Source organism: Hyaena hyaena, unplaced genomic scaffold (assembly GCF_003009895.1).
Source record: "Hyaena hyaena isolate Hyena2069 unplaced genomic scaffold, ASM300989v1 scaffold_417, whole genome shotgun sequence".
Classification (NCBI taxonomy): Eukaryota; Metazoa; Chordata; class Mammalia; order Carnivora; family Hyaenidae; genus Hyaena; species Hyaena hyaena.
In genome coordinates, this window is record NW_024081050.1 from 448124 (window position 1) to 471972 (window position 23849).

At 35.2% G+C, this 23849-nt stretch overlaps 1 protein-coding gene across 3 annotated transcripts in view; it reads right to left on the reverse strand.

Moving 5' to 3' along the window:
• Nucleotides 1-23849, reverse strand: part of WASHC3 (WASH complex subunit 3) — a 49718-nt gene that overhangs the window by 25552 nt on the left and 317 nt on the right. Inside the window, exons 2-6 of one of the 3 annotated variants that reach the window (XM_039252497.1) lie at nucleotides 23352-23450; nucleotides 21696-21773; nucleotides 16277-16342; nucleotides 13900-14007; nucleotides 10044-10154 (exon numbers count right to left, since the gene is read on the reverse strand). In XM_039252497.1, coding sequence (XP_039108428.1) covers nucleotides 10044-10154; nucleotides 13900-14007; nucleotides 16277-16342; nucleotides 21696-21773; nucleotides 23352-23450 — 462 coding nt within the window. The remainder of the gene's footprint in view (nucleotides 1-10043; nucleotides 10155-13899; nucleotides 14008-16276; nucleotides 16343-21695; nucleotides 21774-23351; nucleotides 23451-23849) is intronic. The other 2 variants (XM_039252499.1, XM_039252498.1) reach the window with 2 other exon arrangements.

Here is a 23849-nt window from a genome sequence, read left to right on the forward strand (position 1 = left end):
TGTATTTTTCCAGAATCTATAAGTACCATAAATAAAAATAGTTATGGTTAAACAACTAGTTCCTGGAAACAAATTATTCAAATCAACATCTTCTTGGCAACTGAATGCCTCAAAAGACAGTTTACAATGAAAAATATGTGGTATCAGTAGTAAAACATTCTGAGCTATAGGTTTATGGCAAAGTGTTATTAGCAAAGAATATATGAGGAATAGATAAGGTATGTGCATATACTATTAACAAATGGATATTGATAACCATCTAACTTAGTACCAATCCACTACATGTTTTTCCTTCAGTGTTCTAAGGAAAATGAGAAATCAGAAAAACAAATATATCAGGAAAAGCAAATTTAAAATCTGAACTTAGCAATATTATTGTTTACCACTTTCTAACAAACACATATGAGAAAAGTAAAATAGGAAAGCATAAACAAAAGGGCAGGTACATCATTTAAAAGCAATGCTTCTCAATATTAAATGTTTACATAGTGACTGGCTCTGAACTCAAGGCAACTTGGGGAAGGTTCAAAAGGCAGCCAAAACTGCCTTTTGAAAAATCATGAAAATTATGATTGAAAAATCATGAAAATTATGATTGAAAAATCATGATTGATTCTGAAATAAATTGATTCAGAAATTACTGAAAAAATTGGGTATTTTTAATGAAAATTTATAATCTTACTGGGAAAGTGAAACACTTTCCAGTGAAATAGGCATGATAATTTTTTATAATTTATTTATAAATTTATTATAATTTTTTAATTATAAATTTATATTTTAAATTTTAAATTATAATATAAAATATAAAATATAAATTTATTATAAATTTATTTATAATTTTTTTATATATTTTCTATTTATTTCTAGGGGGGAGATAGAGAGACAGCGTGAGCAGGGGAGGGTCAGAGAGAGAGGGAGACACAGACTCCGAAATAGGCTCCAGGCTCTGAGCTGGCAGTCAGCACAGAGCCCGACACGGGGCTCGAACCCACGAACCGCGAGATCATGACCTAAGCGAAAGTCGGACGCTTAACCGACTAAGCCACCCAGGCGCCCCAGGCATGATAATTCTTGACACATGGTTTCCTTAGAGGCTAGTTCAGTGACTTTAGCAGAGAATAAGTAATTTTTTTTTCCTTGGCCCAAAAATACAACAAAAAGTTACCTGTTTCTAGGTATTCTAGATACTCAGGGTATGGAAAAGCACCAAGGGCTCCAATTGGTGGCTAACTGTCATGGCTTTCTGCCTTTGGGGAAATCTCTATCCAACCCTTTTTGCACCTGATATAAGATCGAATGTAGAGGAAGGATAACTGTGGTTTCTTGAGTTCCATTGACCCCAATTCAGTTACCATTCTGTTAAGCTTTGCTTTTTCCTTTTAGTTGTAGTCCAATGGACCTGGCTGACCATTTAGTTGATGGGAAAGATAGAATATTTTCCCTTTTCAATTTGCAAAGTTGGCTAAATCATGCAATTAATTAAATGGGCAAATATTCACTTGTATCTGTTACTTATCCACATTTTTAGATGTAGGAAATCAATTATTGCACATGCAGCTTTTATCTTCAATGAACAGTATGATGCTAAAACACCACAGAAAGTTGTCCCTGGCACCCCAACCTTTATGTATTAAGAAAATACTGACCTTTGTTCAGGAAACAAAACACATGATATTATAATATAGAGTCATAAAACAATGAAAACAGAAATATCGCATAAAGTAAATCTGTACCAGTGCTTTCCACAACTCAGACTATATATGAACCAGAAGCTCCTCCTTTTTAAAAAAATTTTTTATGTGTATTTATTTTTTAGAGAGAGAGAAGGTGAGTGGGGAGGGGCTGAGAGAGAGAGAGAGAGAGAGAGAGAATCCAAAGTAGGCTCCATACTGCCAGAGTAAAGCCAGATATGGGGTCCAAACCCATGAACTACGAGATCATGACTGGAGCCAAAGTTGGATGCTCAACCAACTGAGCCACCTAGGTGCTCCAGCAGCTACTTCTTCTTCTTTTTTGTTTTTTTGTTTGTTTTTTTTTGTTGTTTTTTTTATTTCTAGGAGAGAGAGAGACAGCGCGAACAGGGGAGGGTCAGAGAGAGAGGGAGTCACAGACTGAAACAGGCTCCAGGCTCTGAGCTGGCAGTCAGCACAGAGCCCGACACGGGGCCCGAACCCACGAACCGTGAGATCATGACCTAAGCGAAAGTCGGACGCTCAACCGACTAAGCCACCCAGGCGCCCTGGCAGCAGCTACTTCTTCTGACTACACTGTTGATCAGTGCTGAAGAACTGACCCTGGGAATTCTCTAGACCAAGAGAAGTCATACTAAGGTCATATCCCAAATGAGGTTTGAAAGCCTTTAATTACTCTTATAAAAACTAGACCTTATCTAAAGAGCCCTCTTATTCATGCTTTATTATTTTCCTAGGTCTAAGGTGCATAACTTCCTGATGAACATCGTTAATAATCAGTGGGAGATTCTTCATCCTTAGGTAATGGAAGTCATATTTCCCCAAGCCAACATCCACTGCTGGCAACAGATGCATCAGAACCACCAAAACCAAGGAGATTATTCAATTCACATTTTAAGCCAGCCAAAGAAAATAGAACTTTAAAAAAGTCCAAGTGTCCGAAGAGACTGTTTTGGCAAATATGGTTTCAAAAAATACAAGTCATTAGCTTAATGTGGAAGTCGGACTTTCCCAATGCACAATTTATTACTGGCAAAGGATTCACCAAGCTCTGCCAGTAAAAAGGGGAGAACTGTTGGAAAAGTGATCTATGTACACAATTCCAGTTAAGTTATAAAAGCAATATGTAATTTAGTAAAGACTTGTGCTGCACTATTATGACAACAAACATTAAATCAGAATCAATTATCTGCCACATTTGGAACACAACAGTATTACTCACTGAAAAATCTTGTGTAAAATTTTCTTAAAAAGGAAAAAAAAGATCAGAAAATGCCAAAAATGCCAGCAGGTGTTCCAGGAACATTCATTAATAACGAGATTCAATTTGGGGATCAATTAATAGATCATAAACCTAGAGAGAATTTGAGATCTCATTTTATGTATGAGGGAACTGAAGTCTTGAAAGGTGACATATCACTCAGGACTCCATGACAAAGCTAAGAAACTATATCATGTTGCATCCCAGAAGTAAGGATCTAGGTGTACTCCTAGGAATTCAAATTGTGTCAAAGAAAGAGAAATACTTTCTGGAAATGTAATCATCATTATATCTCACAAAGGGTAGTAATACAGGAGTGACAGAAAAAGGTATAGAGGCCAAAAAGCAAGGTACTGTTTATTTTTCTGTGAACTTGTGACACTTGAAAGATTGTTAGCTTCTGTTCAAAGAAATTTATAATAATTAAGCAGTTTTAATTGCCTAGTTTCTTAAGCAGATTTGCAGGTATGTGGCAAGTGAGGCAAGGCAAATACAAAAGCAGTACGTTTCAGGAGATAGCTAGGACCCAAGTAGAGGAAGTTTGCACAGCAGCTTAGAAAAAAAGACTGTAGTTCATCCTGATACCCAAGAAGCTTGAAAATTAAAAAAAAATCTTTATTTGTGATTTGTAGGACTGTCAATGTCTTCCTATCTGAAGTGAGTGATCATTACATGGGTAGTTAGCAAATTCAAGCTTTTATACTAGTGAAGAGGCTTAAAGGGTTTGAGAAATACTTGTCTACTCCCAGTCTTAGAGAGAATGAAATGGTTCTGGACAATAATTCAGGAAGGAAGCAAGAGTACAGATTACAAGAGAGTTGAGGTCTTAGTAAGTATTAAGACACAAGTGGAAGAACATTACACTTTGGAAAAGATAAGAAACAACATAAATAGAATTACTGATACAAGACTCTGCTTATGGAGCAGCAACTCATCTTTTTTTTAATGTTTATTTTTGAGAGAGAGAAAGAAAGCAAGGTGGGAGGGGAGGGGCAGAGACAGAGGGAGACAAAGAATCTGAAGCAGGCTCTAGGCTCCTAGCTGTCAGCACAGAGCTCAATGCAGGGCTCGAACTCACAAACCGTGAGATCATGACCTGAGCCGAAATAGGGCACTTAACTGACTGAACCACCCAGGTGACCCGCAACTCATATTTTTAAATGACAAAAATATACAGGCAATTAAAAATGAAAGAAATCCTTTTATTGTCCTTAAGAGGTGAGAGAGTTTATGGCACTGTTAAATCCCTTTTGAGGGTACAGAAATGGTTATTGAGGGATTTTAGGAGTAGATTTTATACTGCTGGTATATGGTGATTTTTGAAAGACAGGATTTTTTGAGACCATGCTACATTTGTTAATACAAACAATTGCCTACATTCCAGATCGTAGGCTTCTAAAATTCAGCTTTGATAACATGTAGCAATATGCACAATGGATGACAAATTACTCAAGATTATCCCAATAGCCAAAGTACAATTCATTTGATGGATTATGCGGATATTGGTCTTTCTCTACATTAATAACTAAAACTAAATTTTTAGTAGTGGGCAAACAAAGAGAAACTTTATCACCCTCTGAGGTTGAGGAAAATTGGACATTTTAATAAAAATCTATAATTTTGTTAGGAAAGTGAAAGATAATTTCCAATGAAGCTACCCTCTCAAATTAGCTGGAGTTAGGCTCTTCCTTATAGGAAGTGGGCAAATTCCATTTTCTTTCTATCCAGTCCCTCTGAGTCCTGTTTGTTCTCAGTCACACTCAAGGAACTGAAGCACCTCAGTAGAATGAACAATTGATTAGAAGACTAAACAGAAAGCAGCAAGGCAATGTATTGCCCTGAAGCATAGAGATGCAAAGCTATGTAGACTCTTCCCACGTCAATGACAAACATTGAAAGATTCAATGGTACAGATTATAATGGGCCTCTAATGATTCTTTTCCATGGCTGTGAGGCATTTTTCTAAAGCAAGGTGGTACTGTCATCTGTTGTTTCAGTTAAAGTTACAGTTTTGTAAGAATATGGACATAGGAAGCACAACTAGCTATGCAGATGCTGCCCAAGAACCATATTTTAGGTAATGAATTATGACACTAAAATGATTATACTCCTGGGAAAGTATAAGCATTCAGAAGAACCAAAAGATTATGCTTAACAAGACCCACAAAGGTATGATCAAGGGGCTTTAAACTAAAATCAAAGTATAAAAATAATCTTCACTTAAAATTGAAAGACTATGGGTAATAACAATAATACGACAGGAGGAGTGGAAGAACTAGCAGGTAATTATTAAAGAGGAGAAATATAAACAAATAGAAAACAAATCCAATAGCACCCTCCCTCCTCAAAAAGTGTGTATTTATAGAGAACAAACCTGCAATATCAAAATAAGTAAATCTCGGAGATTGTTAACACTTAATAGAAAGGAATTCATGAATGGGAGCTGGCATTTGAAAGGAATATATTAGAATGTTTTATAATGGAAGGTGAAAGATACCTATAAATCATTATATATACACACATAAGGATTCTTAAACATGGGATAAAGGACCTCCCTCCCCCAACACACACACACACACACACACACACACACACACACACCAGCCAAATGAGGCTAAGAGAAGGCAATGGTTGTATTATCAGAAGGAGTTTGATCACCTGACCTGATGGGAGGATTTAGATCAGGCCTTCATAAAACATGTTGTGAGCAAGCACAAGCATAAGATACAGCCTTGATGGGGGACATTAGCTATCCACATGTACTGGCAGCTTAATCTTTCTCAAATCAGAGCATCTGATAAGTTCCTGTCACCTTGCTCAAAATTTCATCCTCCAGGGGCGCCTGGGTGGCTCAGTCAGTTGAGCATCCAACTTCGGCTCAGGTCACGATCTCATGGTTTGTGGGTTTGAGCCCCGCATCGGGCTCTGTGCTGACAGCCAGCTCAGAGCCTGGAGCCTGCTTCAGATTCTGTGTCTCCCTCTCTCTCTGACCCTCCCCTGCTCACGCTGTCTCTCTCTCAGAAATAAATAAAAGCATTTAAAAACAAAAACAAAACTTCATCCTTCAACAGATAAAGGATGTAATGAAAGAAATTGATTTAGCTATTTCATACGTGAATTTAAGCAAAAAGCCAGAACTGAGTTATGATGCAGAAGTGACAGGAACTCTGACAGTGACTGTGCCAAGGAAAGGGCACTGTCAAACATGTGACTACATTTGTGGTTGGATATTTTGACAGTCACTCATGATATTCTTAGGAAACAAGAAAGATGGTAGATTTATATATGGCTTAATGAGCATAATAATGATTTGTAGATTCATGCAACCTTGAGGGAAACCTCTAGGTGTATTCTTGATCTGGTCCTATAAAACATTTAAAATCAGTAACTTAAAGAAACAGGAATGTATCTATATGTTTCCAGATAATGCAAAGTGGGGAAGGAGAGTTAGTATGCAGGATAAAACAGTACATACAATAAATATTGAGTGCCTTCATGGGTAAAGTGTTAAAGTGAATACAAAGATGAGTTAAGGTACAGTAGTTTCTCTCACGGTTCCTTTTCAACAGGGACAATAAAAATATGTACAAATTATCAAAAGAACAAGATATAGAGTGATAAATTCCATAAAAAAATTAAGTGGTTGGACAAATCACTGAGGGGAGATATTACCTCTAGCTTCATGTGTTGGAGGGTTCAGAAGAAACATATTAGGTAACTAGAATTTGAACATGTAGTAATCAAGAGAAGGGGAGTCTAGATTCAAAGGTGGAAAAGCATGGAGTTAATATTGAGAAGGGTTTGTGGTTTTGTCTTAAGAATGAAATGCAGGATAGGGCGAAGGAAACAAAAGTTGGATAATAAGATTCTGGGATTCAGGTTGGCACAATAAACTGAAAACAATAAAATTAAATTTCACTTGGATGAACTTGCAGTTTTAGGATGGCAGGGCAAAGATGTTGCTCCCCTCTTCTTGAGAACTACCCCCAAACAATTAGGCAAAGAGAAATAAAACACAAACACTAATTTTAATGACTAAGAGACATATATGAACCATAAGGCATGGAAATTAAAAGCAGATAAAAGAATGATTGATGACTTAGCACAACAAAGGAAGGCCAAGTCCATGTGCCCGAAGAGGGGATACCACAAAGTAGCACTTCCAGAACTTTGGAAATGTTTAGGAATTAGAAACACCCATACCAAAGCAGAAGAGAGGCAAAGGACTGAAATCAGGAAAATTGGGCTAAAAACAGGAAAAGTCTGAGGCAGAAGAAATTGGGCCCCTACTCATACTCAGTGACACCAAGTAAAAAGATAGATTGAAGCTAAGTGTCAAGCAACGCTACAGAATTAGATAGTGGAAAACAAAAACAAAAACTTACAATATATTATTTCTTAAAATAAATATTTTAATGATGTTATATATAGAGTAAAATATTTTTAAAAGGCTCTTAATCGCAGGAGCTATTTTCAAAATATATATGTTCTAGCTCCAAGTTCCAAGTTTAGAGATTCTTATTTATATGATAGGAATCAGTAACATGTTTTGACAATGTTTCATGTCTAAAAACTACTGAGCTGGGGTAAAAAAGAAATCTATCACCAAACCTTATCAAAAGGTAAAACAACATAGAGGCATTTTCATTCATAGGTATTGTTCTAGGAACTGAAAGTAGTGTAATACGCAAAAAATTCTCTACCTTCTTGGAGTTTATATTTTAGTGAAATATGTAGTATGTGAAATATGTAGTATTTTACATCTTACTGGCCAGTTATATGAAGAAAATAAGCAGGGGAGGGGTAAAAGGAATGGGACCAGAGAGAAGGTAATATTTGAGTAAAAATCTGAAAAAAGCAGAGTAGTGGACTATTAAGATACCTGCAGAAAAGCTTCCAGAAAAAAAAGCTTCCAGAAAAGATTCCAGCAGAATAGCTAATGTAAAAGGCCTAAGACAGGAGACTGTCTATATTATTTATTCAAGGAGCATCAAGCTGGCCAGTAAAGCTGGAGTAGTGTGAGGGAAATACGAGATCAAAAGAATAATAGGGGAGCTAGATCATATAGGATCTCCTAGGTTTGTGACGGATTTTGGCTTTTATTCCTAGTTGAGATGGTAAGCCATAGGATTAGAAAAATGAATATTTAAAGAGTTATTTACAGGAGTGTCTGGGTGGCTCAGTCTGTTAAGTGGTTAAGTGTCTGACTCTTGGTTTTGACTAGGTCATGATCATGGTTTGTGAGTTTGAGACTCATATTGGGCTCTTCATTGCAGAGCCTGCTTGGGAATTAAGCAGGAATTCTTTCTCTCCCTCTCTGCCCCTCCCTGACATGCACATGTGTGCCCATGCGCATGCACATGCATGCACACTCTTTCTCAAAATAAACTTAGAAAAAGTAGTCATTTACACACAAGTGATATATATGCTTCTGAAAAGCAATGAGATTTGTCTAAGTAATTAAAAATAAAAATAAAAATGTCAAGTGAGGTCTGAGAACCTTAGCTGGCTAAATAAATGTAGACAGTTCCTAATATAGTACATTAAAGTAAATATTTAATAAATATCTGTGGAATAAATGGACAGCAAATTTATATTAAAAAGGAAAATTGAGTTTTTGAACTTCTTATAAAATCAGAAGCAGTTATCAAGAATGTAAAAATTATCCTAAAATGTAGGTTTTTATCAAAGATTTCAAGGCATTCTTACAGGTATCATCAAATGGTTGTTTCTATTTCACAGTTTATGTTAGGCAAGAAAAGACTAAAAGAGAGCCTTCCAGAGTCACCTTGAAACGTTTCCTCTTCTGTTTGAAAGAGGAAAACCCAGTTTTTCACAGTCCATACTTTAAGCTTAGCAGAGTTTTACTGGGTTCTGGCTTTATAAATTTATTTATCAGGGTGCCTGGATGGTTCAGTCAGTTAAGCATCTGATTTCAGCTCAGGTCATGATTTCACACTTTGTGGATTCAAGCCGTGTGGGGCTCTGTGCCAATAGTGTGGAGAGTGGTTCCTGCCTGGGATTCTTTGTCTCCTCTCTGCTAGTTCATTACTCCTTCTCTGCTCACACTGTGTCTCTCTTTCTCTCTCAAAAATAAATATTAAAAAATTTTTAAAAATGCATAAATCATAATTCACACTCAAAACTAGCCCTATTTTATTCTGATTAAAGAACTTTATATATTTGCATCTCAAAGTCTGGTTTACTTTTTTTCGAAAGCCTAGGATCCAGGGTTTTTGGCAGTCAATGAAGAATTTTGAAAGTGATATATCTACTCCTTCTGACAGCCAGGAAAAGCAAATGTACTTTCTTCTCCTCAGTATCACTTCTGTTACTCCTAAATGAACCAATCTACTCTTTCTGGCGTCAGACAGTATTTGTTTTTAAATTATTTAGATGATAAATAATGTCATGGTCATCAAAACAAAACTTTAATATTATGACCTCTTTTGCTTGATAGAATTTTAGAAAAACATTTTTTTAATAGAAAAATGATGAAGAGCTAGTTCTTTCAACCACTGCAATAGGACTTTCTACAAAAATGAAAAGAAATCAACTTCTGCTGCTAGAGACAACTGTAGATATTTTTTGGTATCATACCACGTAATAATTTCTCAGAAAAAAACATGAATTCTGAGGTCATATAATATTAAAAGCTCTACCTTAAATCGCCGAGAGATTTAGGCTCTTTTCTATGACCAAGCCACTGACAAATGAAATTCAGAATAAAAATAAACTGTGTTAGCATATAAGAATTAAGCTAAAGCCATATGATTTAAGAAATAGTCCACTTTCATCATTGTATCCCTTGGATACATCTAAGATTTGCTATGATAACATTATGTAATGCAAAAAATTTACATAAATCTGTATTCAAGTATGTTAATTTGAAGTATGAGATCAATTTTAACTAGAAAGATTTGACCTCTGTTTACTCCTTATCAGTGCATTAAGTAAACATAGGAAAGAAGAGTAGAAAACTTGGTCACTCGGTTTAGCAGTTTTCTCAGAAAAAGTTAACAATGAAACCTCTAGGGTTAAGAATTTCAAATGAGGCTGCTAGACAGAGAAGACAGACCAAATTAGCTTACCACTTGAACCATTTTGAGATATCTGGCATATCTTGGGTCCTTGGCTACAGTTAAGATATTTTCTGGTGTTACTTCACTTTCCTGTGGTCCAGAGTCTTGTAAACTGTTCTGCTGTAGAGAGTATTGCGTGTAAATCTTTAGACAATTCACAAAAGGGGTCCATTATGTTACTTAAAAAGGGATGTTTCTTCTTATAAATCTAAAGCAATCAATATCAGAAAAAAAATCATAACTCTAAATTTAAATACCAATAATTTAATGATGGGATATATGTTTCCAAATATTTATGAATACTTATGATTTCAGAGGAAGTTCACTTAATGTCATCATTATATTGTTCCTTAAAAAATGCAAACATATTCATGGCATTAAAAAATATTAGAATTCTACTTTAGTTGTTCCCAGAGTGTGGATATGAACTACAGATGGACAGGTTATTTTAATAAAACCTTTAATACAGCTAATAAAACTATTTGATTTGCCAATTATTCAACTCTAGCATATAGTAAATTGATTTTGTAGGTATCTACCATCTATAGAATTGAATTCCTCATTTATTCAGTAATCGTACTCTAAGGTAGTTCCTTAACAGAATGAGTAAGATTACTCTTACTGCTATTCTAACATCCTGGAAAACAATGCCTAGAGAATTTATGGAAGAGTAGCCCATTTCTCAGGTAAATTATCTGGTTTTATATATTTCAGCCACGGATGGAACTATTAATGTTAATACTGCTTATAATGAAGAATATGGGGGAATGATCTTTTTAGATAAAAATGCTTTTATCATATAGGCAGTTATCACTTTGTATGGGACTGTGTTAAATGAAAATTGTCCATTTTGGAATCCTGTCCTCACTAAAGTGCAAAGGTAGGACTGTCTGTATACAGTTCTAGATTCTTCTATCAACTTGAACATTTGTTACATTTATTTTTGTGAATTCTCACTTATTATCTATGTATTAGCATTACAAGGTAGTTCCTTAACAGAATGAAATCAATTGTATGCCTACATATCTATGCTGAAATGTAGATAAATCAAGATTATCTTTAAATGTTCATAGCTTTTAGAATATGAATGTTAATTATATATTAAGTTTTTTCCTCAGATAATTCAGATATAAATTAAACCTTTTGAAAATTCTGAAGCAAATAAAACATCGCAAGTCCCTTAGATTTCTCCTGTTATATGGCACTAAGTGAGGATATATATATCCATATATATATACAATTCATCTTTAAAATACATAAATACAGAAAGCCCAAAACCCTTAATTAAATAAAAAATTCAAACATGACCCAAGTATGTTTTTAGAAACATTACGGACAATAAACTCATAGAATAGCACGATGGAACAAATAATAATTACACATGGGACCAATGAATTTCAAAACTCAGCTGTTAACTTTGCCTAATAACCAAGATCTCAACAAGGTTTAATTATGTCAGCTCTTACACCTTTGCTATCTGAATGACCCGTTAAATCCTCTATCATATCTCTCAACTGCCCTTCATTTTATTCTCAATCTGCACAATTGGATGGTCTATTTTGAGTAATGATAAGATCTGAACCATGAAATTAAAGTTGCAAAAAAATCGGTATGCAAACCTTGAGTCTTTGACTCATATAGATTAGAGACTGAAATGAATGAATGGTTAACAAAGTGTATCGTTACCCTTTATCAGATAAGTTGACTGCAATGTCAGTGGAAATTATGTGTTAAGCAGTAGTTAAGTCCATTTCAAAACATTTTACATAAATCATAACAATAACAGTAAAGAAATATGAAGTTGATTTAAATATTAAGAACATGCTGAATAGGTATTTTATCAAACTAATCAACATGCAACTTTGCTCCAATTTTTTAAACTCAGGAAGCCAAAAGAACTTCATAAATTCTCCAAATGAATTAATATATTAGTTTTTAAATAAAATTGTCAAAATGTATCAAATCATTCTGAATTTTAGAAAATTTAACTGTGATTACTTGTAATCAATTTCTTGAGACCTTAAATAGGCAGGATCAACACAACTGCAAAAGTTTTAAAGTATATATTATAGGTAGCATTCATAATAACACCCAGAAAAATATTCAAAATTAGACAGATACCATTTAAAAAATTTATAGAAACATATGATAGCTGGTATTCACCAAAGAATAACTACTAGGTAGAGTGAAAACATTTTCTTAATATTTTTTATACATGCCTTATTTTAGAAAATGCATGGTCCATATTTAACTGAAAGGGCCTTGTAAAGTTAAACTCTTCTAACACATCTGGATTTCTTCTTGTGTATTATATATATTCCAATGGCCATCATAATGAAATTTACTATATAAATTAAATGGAAGTTAATTTTCTAATATCTAATTGTTAAGTAAATGGTCATCTAATTCATTCCCCAAATATAGGCTATAACTAAATTTATGGCTCCTCCCACAGCTTTGTACCATATGTGTTCAATATATTATTTAATGAATTCAACACAGGTGCTGGAGACAGTGTAGTCTAGCAGATAAGAGCTAGGACTCTTGGCACCAGATTGCGTGCATTGAAATTCCAGCTCTTACTCTTATTTTCTGACCCGTGGCAAGTTACTTAACCTCTATGTACCTCATTTCACCCGTCTGTAAAGTAGAAGTGTGAAGTGAAGTATTTACTTCACAGGGCTATTGTGAGAATTAAATGAGTTAATTTCTGAAAAGCACTCAGAAGCATGCTTGGTAGGTACGCAGTAAGCACCCTCCACATGGTAGTCATTATCATCACAGCCAAAGTAACCATAACCTAAAAAATATCCTATGAAAAGTATCTCAACGTACAAATGTTCAATATCACTAGACAGATCACCATTTTAGTGATTATTTTATTTTGCATTTTAATACCCCACTGAGATACACTAGAGATCGTCTGTTCAACAATGAGAATTTTTATTTCTTGGAATAAAAAGTAATATAAAATTGAAATGTATACAGAGCATAAATGAACACTTTAAGACATAAGAACCAAATGCAAAGTGTGGCCCTTCCTAGGATGCTGATTTGAGCAAATCAATCCAAACCCACACTTTTTAGATGTGTGGTATTTCTAAACCAGTACTCTCAAATTTTAAGAGACTACAAATCCCCTGGGTATCTTCTTATAATATAGATTCTGATTCAGTAGGTCTGGCATGGAGCCTGAGAGTCTGTGTTGCTGACAAGCTCCCCAGGTAATGCCCATGCTGCTGGTGCCTGGAGCATACTTGGAGTAACAAGATGGTACTTGGGAATTACTGTTAATTATATCGTGTATGATAAAGGCATTGTGGTTATACAGGAAAATGCCAGAACTTTTCAGAGATGCTCAAGGAGTTACACAGTGGTGAAATGGTATGATGCCCAGGATTCATTGTTTTAGCAAGGGACAAAAAAGATAGATGAAGCAAATGTAACAAAATCTTTATTAGAGAATCAGTGTGGGTAATGGGCATTTAAGTATTCACTGTACTATTTTATTATTGTGTGTTTGAAAGTTTTTATAGTAAAACATTTTAAAAGTATACTTCTGATAATAATGAAGGGAAAATGTCCATAAAGAACCTGAAGAACATTATTACGCTCAAGATTTCTTCTGGTCCTGTAAATAGTTTCTCTTTCATAGGCAAGGAAAATATTAACTTCAGAGAGATCCTCAAAATAATAATAAAACAGCTCATTTCTTTTCAAATTTCATTTTCTATCTTAAGGGTTTAAAATCTTACTATTTAAAGTTTTACATCTTCATTTAGCTTCTTCCTTCAAACCTGCTGCTATGTTTATCTGGTTTAACCAAGACAAGCTGGTCATGTTTCCTGGAACTTAAAATGCTCACCTGTGATTTCTCTGAAGTGGTTTCAGAATGTGATTCATTTGTGATACCAGTGGTGTTTACAGGAGAAACTTCAAATGTGACATCATCTAGGCCTGGGATAGATGACAACTAAGAAAAGAAAATTAATGTTGGTATTATGAGGATAAGATTAGCTCTTAAACACTGTAAGTTTCTAGGTGTGTGTGTTTTAAATAGCTATTTTAAGTTCTTAAGCCTATAGAAATAGGGTGTATAGGGGCACCTGGGTGGCTCAGTTGGTTGAACGTCTGACTTTGGCTCAGGTCATGATATTACGGTTTGTGAGTTCGAGCCTCATGTCAGGCTCTGTGCTGACAGCTCAAAGCCTGGAGACTGTTTCAGATTCTGTGTCTCAGTCTCTCTCTCTGCCCCTCCCCTGCTCGTGCTCTCTCTCTCTCTCAAAAATAAATACATTTTTAAAAAACATTAAAAAAAAGAAATACGGTTTATAAAATCTCATCTTTGGTGTCTGAAATTCTCCATGCCATAAACTATTTAAAAGTGAAAGTCATTCACAAGTAAAATATTCCTGAATGATTTTCCATTAATCTGACTTAGCTTATAACCATTCTTTTCCTGGGAATTATCTTTTAAAATATAAGGATTCTTAGTTCAGGGAATAAAAAGCAAGGGCTTTGGAGTCAGATTGTGTAGGTTTAAGTCACAAGCTATGTGACATTCTGTAAATCTCCCTAGACCTCAATTTTCTCCCCTGAAAAGTGGGGATAAGAAAACTTAACTCACAAAGTTATTGTAAAGAGATTTTTATTAAACATGATTTGTAAAAAAAAAAAAAAAAAAAAGAAAGAAAGAAAGAAAGTCCTTTGTAGCACATTTTAAATGTGAATGATCTGGGAAATGACAAAACTCTTGTCATCACATTTTAATGTTTGACAGCCCATTCTCTTTTTCTTTCTTTAAGCATTTATCACCAAATATTACTAAAATGTGTTATTTTTAATACACAAAAGATAGGCATGTTGTCAGTGGTTATATATTTCAGGTTGGATCTGCAAGATCCATGCAAACCCACTTTTCTGATTTCGTTCTGATTATCAGTGATAGATGTTTGTCAGATGTTTGGCTGACTTTAGGGATTAATTTTATGGTTATGGAAATAATTAAGGTTCTGGAAATGATTAAAGTTAGCTACACAGTAACTTAACTTGTGACTATGGACTTTAACTCCAGAATTGCCCAAACATTAAAATAAGACACATACTCATAATGAAGAATAATGAAAAGAAACAGGTCTGAAGCAGCAATATTCATTGAGAACTGCTGACTGATGACAATACTTAGCATAGTGGCTATGGCCCAAATAGTTACAAATAGGTATGGCTGCTAGGAGAGTATCTTAAACATGGTCAAGGCCAGGTATCCTAAATTTTCCAAGCTACAGAAACGTGCTGAGAGAAACATAGCGGCTGAAGTCCACAAGACGTAGAAAGTACAAATTAGACATTCTAATCTTTATGCTAATGACATTAGCCATTTTACTTCCTCATAAATATTCAATAAGCATTTTTTTCAGATCAATTTTTTTTTTTATAAAAGACAAAAATATACTAGGGTCTCCATTACTTTATAATCAGGGAAAACACAAAACCTGAAAGCTTTCAAATCAAAACAGTTTTCTATTTTTGCTAGTTATATTGTGTAACTTCTGACCTCAAAACTGGTATTCTTCATTAGCATTCAATATATTTGATATTTGAAAACAGAAAATAGATATTTTCTCCAAATTTTGCTCTGGAGACATCTGAACTTTTATTAATTTGTACTGTGTTACCAAATGATTACTATTTAAAAAAAATTTTTTTTAAATGTTTTTATTTATTTCTGAGAGACAGAGAGACAGCATGAGCAGGGGAGGGTCAGAGGAAGAGGGAAACACAGAATCTGAAGCAGGCTCCAGGCTCTGAGCTAGCTGTCAGCACAGAGCCCGATGTGGGGCTCGAACCCACAAACTGTGAGATCATGACCTCAGTCGAAGTCGGACGCTTAATGGACTGAGCAACCCAGGTGCCCCCCAAATGATTACTATTAAGATAACTGTGAATTTTCCATCAAATGAACTATAGAAATAGCCCAATTTGTTAACATGTTATTCACATGCTTTTGACTAGAATAATGAAAGAAATTTCAATTCCTGTGTACATTTAAACAGACTCAGTTAATAGTTCATAATGAGTATCATTTCCTTTGCAATTATAATGAATTAAAAACAAACACAAAACACTGTACCACCTCATGGATGCAGGAGCTAAATTTAATTTCCAATTCAATTAAAGTTAAGTATGACTGAGAAAGTTGGTATATGCAAAGCTTATACTATAAATTATTCAGAAATACAAACCTTTGCATCTAAAATATTGAGAGTTGTTTCAATTTGCTGGATACGAAGAGAAAGATCTGCCAGTTTCTGGAAAAAGATCAGAAGGACAAAGTCTGACTGAAATGAGCTGTTAACAAGGGTAACAAAGGGCAGATTTGAAAAACAACAAGAACCCACTATGGTTTAAATATTAGTCATTTTCCAATGTATTACACTTTTATTTATAGGAGTAGGAATGGGAGCTCAAGTACGAATTTTTGTAACTTCCATTAGCATGCTTCACAGCTACTTTATAAAATTGTATTCACAGATAAGCAAAAATTGTATTTTCAGCCTTATCAAACTCATCAGAGCTATCTATAATCAGTCATTGGAATCAGAAGGTAAACTTCTTCTGGGACAGAGTTTTTTGTTCACTGCTATATCCCTCATGCCCAGAACAGTACTTGATACTTAATAGGACTCTAATAATTATTTGTTGATGAATGAAGGAATTCTTCACAGAAAAGAATAAAAATTAGCCCAAGACAGCTTGGAACAAGATTTGCCTTTAAAAGTTACTTAAACACTTAAATATATATAATTAGTCCCAAAATAAAAATTTTTAAGTCTGAAAATAAAAAGAAGATGAAATTAACAGATGAGCAGTTCATGTTAGAAAGAAGTAAAACCAAGAGAAAAAATTAACAGTACTAAAAAGCAAAAGGAATCAACCTACCATCAACATCCAAGATAAAACAGAACCAAAAGCTTCCCATGCTCTAGTTATTCTGTACAATTAAATTACCCATGTGTGTATATACACTATATATAGCCACACAAGTAAAAGTAACACCATAAAATATGATCCATTAGAGCATTTATTTAAAACTCCCTAATCTTAAACATTATTATATTCAGTGTCAAGCCCAAGGCAGTTGGCCCATTGACAGTTGGCAGATATGCAGCATTCTGACTGCTTTCTGGGTTATGATCAAGATCCTGACTAGCTCTCAAGCAGAATGTTAACACTCCAAGCAATGGTCATTTTGTCCACATTTAGGGGAGAAAAACCTTGAAAGCAGTCACAATGTAGAACTTTTTCACAAGACATTTTTAAGATGAACATCCTGGTATCTACAAAGCTACAATTTTTTATTTTATATATTTTTTTATTTTATAATGTTTTATTTCTAACACTAGAATCTAGTTTTAATGGCACTCAAAGCTTTGATTTCTTTTAACTTTGACTTCTAGCATTTGTTCATATAATGCTTTACAATAAATATAAACACAGGTTTATGAAACATCAGATGAATGAATTCCTCTCCAAATTATAAGAGTTTTCCTGGAAATCATGAAAATTATGTTTTTCCATATTTCGTCAGTATTTTACAGAAAAGCTTAGTAACTGCAGAAATCCTATAACAAATTAATTTGTAAAGTGAAATAATTTCTAGCTTATTTATAAATACATGCATTGGTGTGATTAAAGTGAAAACATAAAAAGAAAAAGATGAATTAATTGTTTAGGTATATTTATATAATATACTTTTCAAAATTTTTATTTATTTCTGAGAGAGAGACAGAAACAGAGTGTGAATAGGGGAGGGGTAGAGAGAGAGGGAGACACAAAACCTGAAGCAAGCTTCAGGCTCTAGGCTGTCAGCACAGAGTCCAATGTGGGGCAGGATCATGACCTGAGCCGAAGTTTGATGCATAACTGACTGAGCGACCCAGGCGCCTCTATATAAATGTACTTTTAAGCAATAATCACCAGCATTGTAAATGTGTGAGCATCCACCTTACTATGCTACACTGTAAATGCAATGTATCATTTGAAACCTCACACCAAATGCATAAAGTAGGAACTATTATCATGACAATTTTAAAGAACAGAAAACTGAGTTTTCATACGAGTAAAACCATCTGAACTTAAAAACTCCAAATCCAGATACAAAATTAGTAACTATCTTTCAAAGACAGAAATAATTTTTACATTGTTTGAAAGAATTATACATTGTGAGAACATGATGCCATAGACTCTGGGTGACGATGTGTCAATGTACAGTGTAACAACAATGACCAGGAAAGTTGATAATGGGGGAAGTTATGCTTGCTGAACTCAGGGAAGCAAGGAGCACATGGGAACTCAATGCTTTCTGCTCAGTATTGCTGTGAACTTAAAACTTGTCAAAAAAAAAAATATATATGTATATACACACACACGTATGTACATGTGTATATATATATTCACACACATATATATTTGTGTATATATACATTAATTAGGAAAATACACATCAAGATGAAAAATTCCCAGGCATTGCATACATAGAAATTTTGTTATTCAAAGCTAATAGGTAATCAATCCATTTCTTATAAACACTAAGATGCTACAGTGCTTAAAAAAAAAAGAAATCAAATTACTCTGACCTATTTTCGAAAATAGATGTTATTTATCTGGAGTTTTTAAAAAAATTTTTTAATGTTTATTTTTGAGAGAGAAGGAAGAGACAGAGCGTGAGTAGGGGAGGGGCGGAGAGAGCTAGAGACACAGAATCTGCAGCAGGCTCTGAGCTGTCAGAACAGGGCCCAAAGCACAAAGCCCAATGGGGGACTCAAACCCATGAACCGTGAGACCATGACCTGAGCCTGAGCTACCCAGGCACTCCTATCTTTATAAGGATTTAAAGCAAACGTGAAACGTCTTGCTTTGGGACCATAGGGTAATTTGCAAGGTACCTGAAGTTTGTCAGACAAGCTGAAAATTTCTTGATTTATCACCTACCTCTTTCTAAGGTGGTGAAATTCATTAAAGTGACCAAAAAAAAGGATGAAAGGAATAAATATGGAGTTAATAGTTGAAAATGGAAACAAAAATAAAATACTGTGGCTTTTCAGGTTTGTAAAATATCCAGTTTGCATACCCAATTCTCAACAAGAGAAACAATATTTTAAAATCATGGCTCCCTTGGTATATTACACTGGGTTGGTTATGTCCTATAAGCCAGAAAGGGAAGCAATCAGTGGTTTTATTAAGCTTCATTTGGCACTTAAACCCAGCAGTTGTAAAAGTTGTAGCAGTAAATATAGCAAGATTATTTGGTTGAAGATTAAGTCTGATGGTGGGATTAAAAATTAGATGCAGAAGATAAGCACACTAAAATTTCTTAGGTTATATGAGAATTCTCAGCATTTTTTTTCTTATTCTTAAAGAATTTAGAAAAAAGTTTGGAATATTTAAAAATGATTAAGAACTCAGTATTTTAGGCATATTACAAGTCTGAGTCAAAATAACACATATGATGGCCCTGTTTACAGAGTACCTTTGACTTTAAAATTCATTATAAGGTTAAATTTCTGCTCAGTTTTATCTATAATATGCATAGAACTTGCATTGTACTTTCTACCCCATTCTGTTTTAAATTCGCACACCCGATGGGCCACCATAAGATTTTTTCTGAGTGAGGCCCAGAATAGAAATGCTTACTGGGGATTTGTGAAGGAAGAACTTTGTAGCTTGGGTCTGATTCAACTACCTTCCTTTCTCTGGCTTTCAACCTTTCTACTTATCCTGGTTTCAGTCATTAGAAGAGTTATAAAGTACTCTGGTGTCCAGAAAGTTTTTTAAAAGTTAAGTTTTTCACTTTTCTCTTTCTTTTTTTAAAAAGTCTATTTGTTTATTTATTCCTTTTTTGCTGAGGAAAACAGTCATTTTGGCTCCTGCTTAAGGCTTTAACTAAACAAGAATACAGGTCTAATAGGTGCTATTAACAAATGACAGCCCATTTTGAAAAATTACATTGATCTTAACTCGAGGGGAAAAAGTGGCACCTGATGTTTGAATACATATATTATGCCCTTGGAATTTATCATATCATATCGAAAAAGATATAACATCAAATGGATATGGCATAGCAAAGAAGAGAATACAAATCTAAAAAATAAATTTTGAAATAGCTCATTACAACCTCTCACTTGGAAATGATGTAAACATGCCTCTTATCCAGATCAGAAGGGGCAACGTAACAGACGAGTGAAATGCTTTTGGTTTTTACAGTTATTAGATCAGAGTTGGAACCTCAACTTTGTTCCTTTCTAGCTGTTTGAATGTGGGTAAGTTAGAGTAGCAACTGCAGCTATAAATAATATGTAAACAAATATATGTCTAATAAATGAATAAATGAGTAAGCAAATGATTTAAATCTCTCTACATCTTAATTTCTGTATTTCTTTTTTTTTTTTTTTTTTTCTTAAAGAGACTTTTTTATTATAGAATTTCTCTTTCACTGGTGACATGCAATGAGCTAACAGAATTTCATTAATGAAACAAAGTGAGAAAAAAAAACATGTAAGCTTATTAATTAATAACAGAAACCACACCTTGCCCAAGAAGGGATGCTGACCGTGTTCTCCCAGAGCAGAGGGGAGACATGTGTGAGGGCTATGATGCCATCAATTTGATCCCCTCCTTGGATTTAACTCTTCCAGATGTTGGGATGGAGCAGGGGGGAGGCAGGGAACGCACACCCAGTTCCAGCCTCTCCACCAACATCCCACTCCTCTGCCCCACAGCTACTAACCGTCTCCTGCAGGAGCAGCCGGTCCCCAAGACCATCGACAAGCTGCACCATGTATTTCTTTTTTTTTAATTTTTAAAAAATGTTTATTTTTGAGAGAAACCGACTGAGTGCAAGTGGGGGAGGGGCAGAGAGAGAGGAGACACAGAATCTAAAGCAGGTTCCAGGCTCCACACTGTCAGCACAGAGCCAGGTGCCAGGCTCAAACTCACAAACTGCGAGATGATGACCTGAGGTCAAGTCGGACGCTTAACCCACTGAGCCACCCAGGCGCCCCTTAATTTCTATATTTCTAAAAAAGAGATAATTGGACCTGTCTCACAGGGCTGGGCTGTAATGAATAAATGCATGTAGAGCACATAGTATAATACCTACACAGAGCAAGTACACAAAAATAAATGTTATTGTCATCACACCAAGCAAACAGTCTATAACTGACATAAATATCCAGACTACTAAAGTATGAATTGTAAATAATGGGTTATAGTCATTATAGTCAACCCTAGACCACCACCCATTAAAGAGAAAAAGGCAATAAACTACCTCTAAACTTCATGAGTTTTTGGTCAAGAAACTTTTTTCTTCGAGGGTTCAAGGAAGAACAAAGGAATAGTGAAATATTCAAAACAGTTGAGGGACAGTTGAGAGAGGTACAGAAGGGGGTTAAAGAGTGAATCAGGAGGCTCTGATAATGCATAAGCAATCAATAAAGAGGGGATTATTGTTATATTGGCTTTAGTCTTTACCAAATAGCACTCATTTCCTAGGCAGTGAAAAGTGTTAAGCACTGCAAAGGCTATCCCTGCCTCAGGGCAGCTTTACCAAGTTGCCTTCACATCTGTGTTTGCTGGTTGTTGTTGTTGTTGTTGTTGTTTTACCTGGTGATGAGGAGTATGTGGATGGGGTATTTGCTCCTTTCTGCTTACAATCCTTGAATTGTCTCTCTCCACCCTACCCTGGTATAAAAAGTGAAGGACCAAATCCTTAGTCAGTCCATTCTATATCCCATTTAGAGAAGCAGCAGTAGGTGATAAAACTCCTGGAAGAAAGCACCTAGCCTCTGGGCCTGTTAGATACCTGGGTGGCTCTCCTGGTTTGTGGGGTTGAGCCCCGCATCGCATTGGATTCTGTGCTGACAGCTCTGAGCCTAGAGCGTGTTTGAGATTCTGTGTCTCCCCCTCTTTCTGCCCCTCCCCTGCTCATGCACCATCTCAAAAATAAACATGTAAAAAATTAAAACTAGGGGCACATGGGTGGCTCAGTTGGTTAAGCGTCTGACTTCAGCTCAAGTCATGATCTCACGGTTCCTAGGTTTGAGCCCCGGGTCGGGCTCTGTGCTGACAGCTCAGAGCCTGGAGCCTATCTTTGGGTTCTCTGTCTCCCTCTCTCTCTGACCCTCCCCTGCTCATGCTTTCTCTCTCTCAAAAATAAATAAAACATTAAAAAATTAAAACTATAGGGGCACCTGGGTGGCTTAGTCGGTTAAGCGTCCGACTTTCGCTTAGGTCATGATCTCGCGGTTTGTGGGTTCGAGCCCCGCGTCGGGCTCTGTGCTGACTGCCAGCTCAGAGCCTGGAGCCTGTTTCAGTCTGTGACACCCTCTCTCTGGCCCTCCCCTGCTCACATGTCTCTCTATCTCTCCTAGAAATAAATAAAACATTAAAAAAATAAATAAAAATAAAAAAAAAATTAAAACTATATATAATGAACTGAGTCTCTTACTGTATCGATTATCATATTTCACTTTGTTTTCTTTTAGCGAGAAGGCAGAAGAGATTTTAACTAGAGATTGTTAACTAGACAAAAATAAGATGTGATACAAATGAAAATAGTTTTCCTGTCTCCAAGCAATTTTTGTTAATAACAACACATCTAACAAAAAATACTTGCTAAAGCTATATCTTATAAATAAGACAGAATGAATTAATGTTATTTTTATTGACTCACCTGTGAATGATCTCATTTTACTCCTCTTTCTCCTTTCTTAAACCTGATTTCAACCCAGGGTTCCCATTTACTTCCCCATTCTCTTTATTGGCTTTTTAAGAAGAAACAGGGGTCCTTGAATCTTAAATAAGTACTCAATTCTCATTTCACAAGTCATTTGCTAAAAGTATTTTTATTATTTTCATAATGATATTTGATACTGAAGTTATATTTTGAGGCTACTTCCCCAACCATCTTTTGGATCAAGGGGTGTAAAATAATTTTAATATGAACTGAAAACAATGTGCATGTAAAGATATATATCTTGGGGGAAAAATGTAAATCTTTGGGGTAAGAGAAACAAATTTCAAAATAAAAAAATGTTTTCAATTGTGAAATCCTGGAATTCCTTTTGTTCTCTTTAGGCACATAAAGGTGATTGATGACACATAATCAAAGAGGATTTATGGTATGTCAACACAATAACTGGATGACAAGAGGTCATGGTCCATGAGCACCTAGACTGACTCTTGTTTTACTCATCTGCCACCTTCAAAAGTACAAGATGATTTCTAGGCTCCTCATTAAACCAGTATCATCAGACCTACCTCCTCACAAACTGTAGAAAAGCGGTTGAGGAACTGTACAGTGTGCACCACAAATTGGTTTAGAAATGCCACCGTTCTTTTCTGTTGAATAGCTGGCACCTGTGTTATGTAAAAACAAACATGATTTGTACAGGAAGAAGTACACCATGCAAACCCTTTGACGTCAATTATATATAATCATAACGGGGCATTTTGCTGTATTACATGAGTTACTCTAAGTACTACGTATAGTCACTAACCTGTTTTCCTAAACTGTGGGGTGGGGTGTCTGATGACAGAAGCCGCAAAGTTTGAGTATGCGCTTTGGATTCACAAATATTTGTGAATTTTAACATAAAAAGGCAACACACATAAACACACAAAAAACTTGGGGACCATATAAAAGAGGTAGGGTTAGAGGTCGCAACTTGCTTCTGTCGCCGCGCGTAACCTGTGTAACCCGAGCGTAGAGCGACTCCTAATTTGGGAAGCAAAGAGCAGGAAAGGTACACCACCCCT